Source organism: Anastrepha ludens, chromosome 2, assembly GCF_028408465.1.
Source record: "Anastrepha ludens isolate Willacy chromosome 2, idAnaLude1.1, whole genome shotgun sequence".
In the NCBI taxonomy this organism is placed as follows: domain Eukaryota; kingdom Metazoa; phylum Arthropoda; class Insecta; order Diptera; family Tephritidae; genus Anastrepha; species Anastrepha ludens.
The window spans coordinates 40,728,689-40,736,792 of record NC_071498.1 but is presented as its reverse complement, the minus strand read 5'-3'; the positions used below and the strand labels follow the sequence as shown (position 1 = coordinate 40,736,792).

Below are 8,104 nucleotides of genomic sequence, written 5' to 3'. Positions count from 1 at the left end.
TTCGGCGTTCATCGTTCAAACGATCACAGAAGAAGAACACCTGCTCCGCGCTTCCGATTGCGTTGTTGCAGCTTGGACAGAACGGAGTGTCCTCCATGTGAAAACGATGGAGGTACTCCAAGAAACAACCGTGACCGCTCAATATTTGTTTTAAATAGTGGCTTACGTCTCCGTGTCTTCTGGTCACCCATTGACTAATTGTGGGGATAAGTCTGTAGGTCTAACGTCCGTTAACATACGAGTCCCATCTGCTTTGCCACTTTTCTAACGAATGCAGACGTTTTGCAGCTTTCGCTTCAGTTGTCGGCTTTACTCCTTGTCTATCATAAAGTTGTCCCATTTCCTGCACAAGTGATAATGCGCTCGCGGCTCTTATGGAAACACTATCACTAAAATGTATATGTGCTGCTTCTGTAAGATACATACGAGCCAACTGTTTGCCCAAAAATGTCATAGAATAACTCATGTTGGGTAAATATTTAGTTGAAACATTTAGCTTGATTGTTCAGTTGAGTTTTAAGTTAGTTGAACGGTTGAATGAAAATTAAAACATTCTGGTTTTTGTTGTAGCAAATAAAAAATTTCGAGGCAAATTAATTGCGAAAACAATCTCGAAAAGTCGTTTTTAAGTTTCAGTGTTGTCTTTGTATTCGCATATTCTTTGAACTTGCTAAAGCGCACCAAAAAAAAAAAACAAATCGGCTGCTTAAGTGGATACGCCTTGATGCACATATTTGTTACTACTTTGTTATGGGGTAAAATTTTTTGAAACTCAGAATTAGATAAGAACAAATTATAAAGATGTGCTAAATAAACTTTTAAAAGTCTTTGCTTGTTACTTACATTTGCTTTGAGTGAAAATATAAATTTCCAAATCACTTGTAGTAGATTTCGGTTTTTTACTATTACATACGTATCTTCAAAACTTTATTAATTTTTTTTAAGATAGCGTAAAGTATTAAATGGTTACATATATATTTAAAGACAAATATTTAAATATTGTATTAAAGCTAAAGTTTTTTTCGCTGCACACGCAAATTTTCCTCCGCCTTAAGACGAAGCTAAAATAGTTTGAATCCACGGCAGATATGTGGCAACATTCACGTAAACACCAGGAACGTTAGCCTGACCACAGCCAATGCCCCAAGCCACCAATCCGACCACATACCACAAACCGTTGTTACTACAAACGAGCGGTGAGCCACCATCACCCTGTGCGAAAAAATTAAAAGTAAATATCTTTATAAAATACATACATATTATATATGCGAGTGGGTCAATAAGTGCTTGAAAATGACTGTGGAATTCTCTTTCCCAAAATTTAGTATCTATAAGTAGCATAAACACATTTAGACCCGAACTTGAGAGATATAATAGTACTAACAGAGATAATTTTAATAATAAACATTTCATTCATAATTAAAATATCTTTGTAAATTTTTCATTAAAAATCTGTGCTGTGTTAGCATCGTATCATTAAATAAATAAAATTAAAATTAAAATAAGAATGAAAACTTAGAAAAGAAGCTGTTGTTACCTCAAATCCTAGATTTTGTATGTTAAGAAGAATTTTTCAAAAGATTACTCCAATTTTCTAAATGATCCGTCAAATACATAAATTATAGCCGTCCGGATCAGTTGAGTTAATTTGTAGAAATACAAAATTAAAATGTAAAAAAAAAACATTATCGTCGACTGCATCCATTCGTAACTGGTTTACCCAATTTCATTGCGATCTACTGGTTGTCCGATGAGATCATCAACCTTACAAAATTCGCGAACTTGAAGAGCCTACAGACTTATCCTATGGATTAGTGATGCATAAATCTTTAGATATAAAAGTTACTTGTCAAATGTATGCAAAGTTTTCTCACAAAATACAACTTCTAGGGAGGATTTAGCGATATGCAATCGCAATCTGAGCTTTGTTTAATCAATTCGCTGCCGATTTGATGTAAAATTAACACATTTTATAAGGAAACCGTTTTATTCCACCAACATAGCATACTAGCACAGAAGACTGTACTTCCTGCCGCTTGAATTAGGTTATGAAATGCTCCGCCATCTAACATATATTCCAGATTTAGCCACTCTTGACTGATTTCTGTTCACAAATATGAAAAAATGGCTCGACAATAAGAGCATTAGGTCAAATGAACGCTTATTTTAGGGGCCCCAAGAGGGCATCGAAAATTTAAGAAACGTCGGATAAAGTGTATCGAGCTTAAAGGAGACTGTCAGGAAAATTGATAGGTTTCTGTTTCCAGATAGATCTTTACAATAAATTGTTAGAGACTTATTGCCCACTACCCCTTAATTATACTCGAATACTAACACTAGGGTGCTTCTTATTTTTTAATCTTCGAAAAGTAGCCACATCAACTCGCCATTCGATCTTCTCACCTATATAACGAACGTGTGAGTTTTATTTTCATTTTTATAGATTGAGTTTTAGAGGTTGCTGTCACATATCGAAGTTAGAGAAAATAATAATATGATTTCCTACAAACGATCGCGTGAGATGCACTTCATAGACCTCGTAAATAATTCCATTGAACATCTTCTGTCATAACGGCAAGTTCTTACCCCTTCCTCCGCAAGCATTGGCACGCCCTGCCGCACATTGAGAAAGTAGTCACCTATGCGCTGTGATAAGGAATGCAAGTGAGTTTTATTTCGCTGGGTAATGAAAAATGAAAAACAAAAGTACCCTCTTGCGAAAAAATCTACATTATTATTGCAAATTTCTTATCCTTTCTTTTTTTCTTTTTTCTCTTTATGTTGCATTATCCTTTTTAATTAATAAAAATCCTGAAAATAATAAATTTTCCAAATTTTTATGTTACTTAAGAAATTCGAAAAAAATACCGAAGGTTTTTTTATGTGTTATAAATGAATAGAAGTATGGCACGTGGCAAAAATTAAAAACAGAAAAATGTTTTACAAATAAGAAGCACCCTAACTCGAACCCCATCTTCACCACTCATTTACTCACCGTGCACGCATCCTTACCAGCCTCACCGCCTGCGCAAATGAAACTGCTATTGTTTAGTCGAAAAGACGTTCCCAGACGTGTGGCCTGCAACAATTGCTGACAAGCCGTGTTCGTTATAAGTGGCACATCCACTTTGCGTTCTATAGCCTGATAAGCACCGTTTGGTCCGAAATCGTTTTTACCCCAACCAGCTACATAGCATGTTTGACCCACATAAGTTGTTGTCGGCAAGCAGACTGTGCCCACAGTAGATTTCGTTGTGAGCGAGACAGCGGTAGCAAGTCGAATGATGGCGACATCATTTTGTAAATTATTTGAATTAAAATTTGGATGCAAAAACACGCTACCGATGAGCACATCCTGTGCGGGTATCGGTTCCGAGGTACTCGCGGCATCCCATTCACCAACACGCACCTTGAAGGTCGATGTGCTACATGGAAAAATTTAAGAAGTAAGTGAATTAAAAAGTCTGAAATATTACGCACACGAACACGAAAGATATAAGGCTTACGAAATATTGTACACTTTGTGAGCAGCCGTGAGGACATGTTGCGCAGAGATTAGTGCTCCTGCGCCCAAATATAGATCAGAACTGGTAAGCAAGGCTGTCACCCATGGAAATTCGCCAAATTGCGCTTGACCTGCACTACCTTGTGCGCTGCCCGGCGGTGGTGCGTAACGGTGTCCACATTGGTATGAGCCCGCCTGACAGCAAAGTATCAGTCCGTAACTGCAGGTTGTTGGTGCTGTGGGCATGAACGACGGCTGGTGGGAAGATCGAAAAATGTTTAAATATAAACTGACTTTAATTTGAAATTATATTTGCAGTGAAATTCTGGATCACACATACATACATTGTTCACGATTCGTATGTCGATTTGTCCACTACCATCAGTTGGGACTGTTGGTATTGCATTAGCGCAAGAGCCGGGTGGCACACAGACACAATACGACGAGATAATGTTTGGGGAATTAAATGGCGGAATGCTGCCGCTAATTAATTGACGCGACATAACTGTGAAAGATATTTGTGGACTTAAGTTAATATCTAAAAGGATTTGTATGGAGAAAAAAATAAAAAAAAATAGATGGAATAAAACCGCAGTCGTTGGCTTAGTGTGCGAAGCCCATTTTTTTCAATTTTTTAGGAGGGACAAAAAACCATGTCACTATTTTTGTTATTAATATTTTCTAAATCTGTAAAGGCAGTTTTCTTCCTTAGTTGGTTTTGTTTGAATTACTAATAATCGGGGAATTTCAAAATAAAATTGTTGCAGACTTATAGGTCCTTTTGTGGCTTTGCACATTTTTTTTTTAAGATTTTGTTCTTTTACTGTAAACTTTGCGTATTTTCTATCAACTGTTTTTTCATAAATTTTTTACTGTTAAAAGACTTTTTTGATATAATTTATTGTTTTGAAATAATAACAACCTAATACGGTCTTATTTCAGTGCCGTTAGCAAAAATGAATATTTGAACTCGTAAATCTTTGCACTATTCATAAAGAAAAGTAATTACAAATTACGGCCGCCGTACCGAATGGGTTGGTGCATGACTACCATTCGGAATCAAGAGAGAACGTTGGTTCGAAGAATCGGTGAAACACCATAATGAATAAAAAGATTTTTCTAATAGGGGTCGCCCCTCGGCAGGCAATGGCAAACCTCCGAATGTATTTTGCCATGAAAAGGCTCCTCATAAAAAAAAATTCTGCCGTTCGGAGTCGGCTTGAAACTGTAGGGCCCTCCATTTGTGGAACAACATCAAGACGTACACAACAAATAGGAGGAGGAGCTCGGCCAAACACCCCAAAAAAAAAAAGGATGTACGCGCCAATTGTATATATATAAGTAAAAATTAAAACGCAAATCATTGGTGCCGAAAGTCTTTATAAAATGTATGATAGTTTTTGAGTAAAATTGAGTTTAACAATTATAAATTTCCTTTACTGAAATTACTTTTGTTATTTCTAGAAATTCAAAAACTCCGTAGCATCTACAGCAATGACCAGAGAAATAGCGCATTTATAGTGTGCTCTTCCCGAAATGTCATTTCATAGAAGTTTAACTGATATGCGTACATATATTTATGGCAATGTTATGCTGTGAATCACTTCTCTCTAATAAAGTTAATTTTTTCCTAAACGTCTGAAGTGACAGACTGAAAAAGAAGTGGTTGTCATCGCGTAGTTCGAACCAGTGCAGCCATAAAAGCCGTTACAGAAAGAATTCACAGAAATCCCCTTAGAAAGGAGAAAATCATGCCCTAGAAAATGAATGTATCGACCAGACCCATGTCAAGACTAATTAGAGATGATCATCACATGAAAGCCTTCCGTCGTTCAACTGGTCATCTTTTGACAACGCGCTTGAAGAATTAGACCCAACAGAAGCAATCAGCTTCTTCGGTGACACGCGGGCATGACCATGAAAATATTCTTTTCACAGATGAGAAAACTTTCACTGTTGAAGAAGTTTATAATAAGCAAAACGACAAAATCTGTGCTAAAACGTCTAAAGACGCAAAAAATGTTGTTCCAAGGGTTCAGCGCTGCCATCATCCAACCTCCGTAATGGTTTGGTAGGGAGTGTCTCATAAAGGCGTTACATCTCTTCTACGAAAAAGGGGTTAATACCGAGCAAAAGTGTGCCGGGTGGATGTCTTAGAAGGCGTAGTGAAACATTTGAGCAGTACTCTCTTCAATGGAGAACGTTGGATCTTCCAGCAATATTGTGCTCCAGCCAATAAGGCAGAAACCACCCAGCAGTGGCTAAAAGCCGATATTTCTGGGCTCATAGCCGCAGTATATTGGCCGTTTGGAAGCACAGATCTGAATCAATTGGACTACAGTTTGTGCTCAGAATTAGAGAACATGGCCTTTCGAATACCCCACAGAAATTCTGAGAGACTCAAGCAATCTTTGGTTCGAGCAACGACGCCAATAGCTGGATGGATCCCGGGTCACGTGGGTATCGTGTGCAACGAGACCTCTGACTCCTATGCTAGGAGGCCAGGTTCTTTGGCCCGGAGCCCGTTCTTCCACTCCCTTTTACAGCCATCAAATCCACGGATAGCAAATGGGTTTCTACAACCCACAAGCGTGCTTGGCTAAGAGAGGCTGTAGATGGACTAAACTGATGTTACCTGTCATGTTCAACAGACTGTCGCAAATCCTTCTGTCATTAAGCAGAAGCGACTACAGACAGCTTGTTGAATTGATGACGCCCCACTTACTGTGGGCGAAGCACATGGAAAAGTTAGGCATCTCAGACAGTGTACTCTGCCCAGCTTCTGAAGAGGAGGATGAGACGGCGGACCACTTCCTGTTCATCTGCCCAGCCTTTGTTCGAACGAGGCTTGAGGTCTTTGGCACTGATGTGTTAAGAAGCGAACACCTTGGCTCCTTGGAACCACAAGACCTACTCAGATTTCTTCGGAGCTCGGGTAGATTTAAAGAAAATTAACTCGGATTCCCTAGTGCAGTACAATGGACTTAATTGTGTCTGAGGGCTGCACTTGCTAGTTGTTCCGATAAAAAAAAAAAAAAAAATACTCAAGCCTACAAATAAATCAAGTTGTAGCAGAAGTACCAACAATGTCCAAAATAATTGGATCACTAGACATGAAATCGCTACATTCTTAAATATACATTTTGAATAAATTTTAGTGTAATATCTCATTTATTCTGAGTTTTATTTGAATATAAAATTTGTATGTCTCAATAGGAACCTCATTCACCTTCACGATTTTAGATGCGCAAAATCTATTAAAAACGAGATTGAATTTTCACTTGATTATTATTATTATTTTTTTTTTTGTTGCTCCAAAAATTTTGCAATCATTCAATTAAAATTTGTATTAAATATATTTCACATTAAAATTTTACTATTTTTTTCTTGCTCAATATTTTATCAAAAAGAATTTAGTGCACAAAGCAACGAAGGTTTTTTTCTTCTTCAATAAATTTGCATTTTCACAAAGCTTTCACATAACCCAAATGAATGAGCTTTCCAAAATCCAAATCACCTGTTGCATTCGACACCCTATTTGGCCCACCGTCGCCACGGCCACCGCCACCGCCATTAACCGAACCAAAATTAAATCCTCTAGAGCTGTGAACCGAATCAACTCTGGACAAGCCATGTGCGCTTCGAATGTAATCCGACCAAAGTGCCACGGTGCACAGCAGGCACACAAGTGCAAAGGCACTGAAGTAGAATTGCATTTTATTTATTAAAATTACAAATAAGTGTGTTTATCCTCCGCTCGTGAAATGTCCTTCCTCGTACAAACGAGAAGGTAGAGTATATTTTGGTATCACTTGCAATTTCTTTGTATTTATTCAGTAAAATGTCGCGTGTGACCGCCACTGCTTTGTATACTCGAAAATCCGCTTGAAACTCGCTTTCCCGCAAGCTGGCTACTAACTAAACCACTCGACAACGCGTGCTAATCAACTGCTGGCCATAATTTCAAAACATTTTAATTTTATATGAATTATTATTTTCCATTTGGAATAGCCAATGTGAGTGGACAATTAGAAAAAACCGGGATATGAGGCTGGGGAAAAACTTCGTGGAAACACTTATCTATCTATGTATATATAGAGCAAATATAATTTAGGAAGCCAGACAGCAAAAAAATCAATGGCATACAATAAAGTACTTAATGTTCAATTTTCATACGCACCGTTGGTTCTGTGACCAGGTGGGGTGGCATCTACAAGGCAAAAAAAAATTGCTCATCGAATGCTGAGCGGCTTTTCGAGCTCTCAAAGGTAAAAGAAGAGTGACATTTTTTCGGCTATAACTACATGGTAGGCAATTAACGGAATGGAAGTTCGACACTAACAAGTGCTCATACACACCCATTCACATGCACATGCACATTCATGGCTAAATAAAGATGTATGCACTGCAGTAATTTAGCTTTGAGAGTGTCAAGTGTAAAAAAATGTTATTTAAAATGTATTGGAGAATGAACTAACCTGCAATCAGCGTGAAAAAGTGCTTGTGTGTGACATGAAAAATTACTGTTAGCGCAAATAATTTGATTCTAACAACTTAATGGATTTCAGCGAGCGGCAGTAGCGTCAACAGTAAAAGCAA

The 8,104-nt window shown here is 37.8% G+C and overlaps 1 protein-coding gene across 1 annotated transcript; it reads right to left on the bottom strand.

Annotated features, from left to right (window-relative positions):
* Nucleotides 1-900: 900 nt before the first annotated feature.
* On the bottom strand, nucleotides 901-7,426 carry LOC128857306 (phenoloxidase-activating factor 2). The gene is made up of 5 exons (XM_054093015.1): nucleotides 7,023-7,426; nucleotides 3,850-4,010; nucleotides 3,507-3,760; nucleotides 2,996-3,425; nucleotides 901-1,212 (listed from the first exon to the last, which is right to left on the bottom strand). Exons 1-5 carry the CDS (start codon nucleotides 7,219-7,221, stop codon nucleotides 1,051-1,053), a joined length of 1,206 nt encoding a protein of 401 aa, XP_053948990.1. The 5' UTR covers nucleotides 7,222-7,426; the 3' UTR covers nucleotides 901-1,050.
* Between the last annotated feature and the right edge of the window lie 678 nt (nucleotides 7,427-8,104).

What these genes read in the sequence shown, in the direction of transcription:
- LOC128857306 (XM_054093015.1), bottom strand. Translation starts at nt 7,221, where the DNA reads ATGCAATTCTACTTCAGTGCCTTTGCACTTGTGTGCCTGCTGTGCACC. An exon ending in CACAAAGTGTACAATATTTC is followed by an intron (nt 3,426 to 3,506) that starts GTAAGCCTTATA and finishes TTTTCCATGTAG; the next exon opens with CACATCGACCTTCAAGGTGC. An exon ending in CTGGTAAGGATGCGTGCACG is followed by an intron (nt 1,213 to 2,995) that starts GTGAGTAAATGA and finishes TTTTTCGCACAG; the next exon opens with GGTGATGGTGGCTCACCGCT.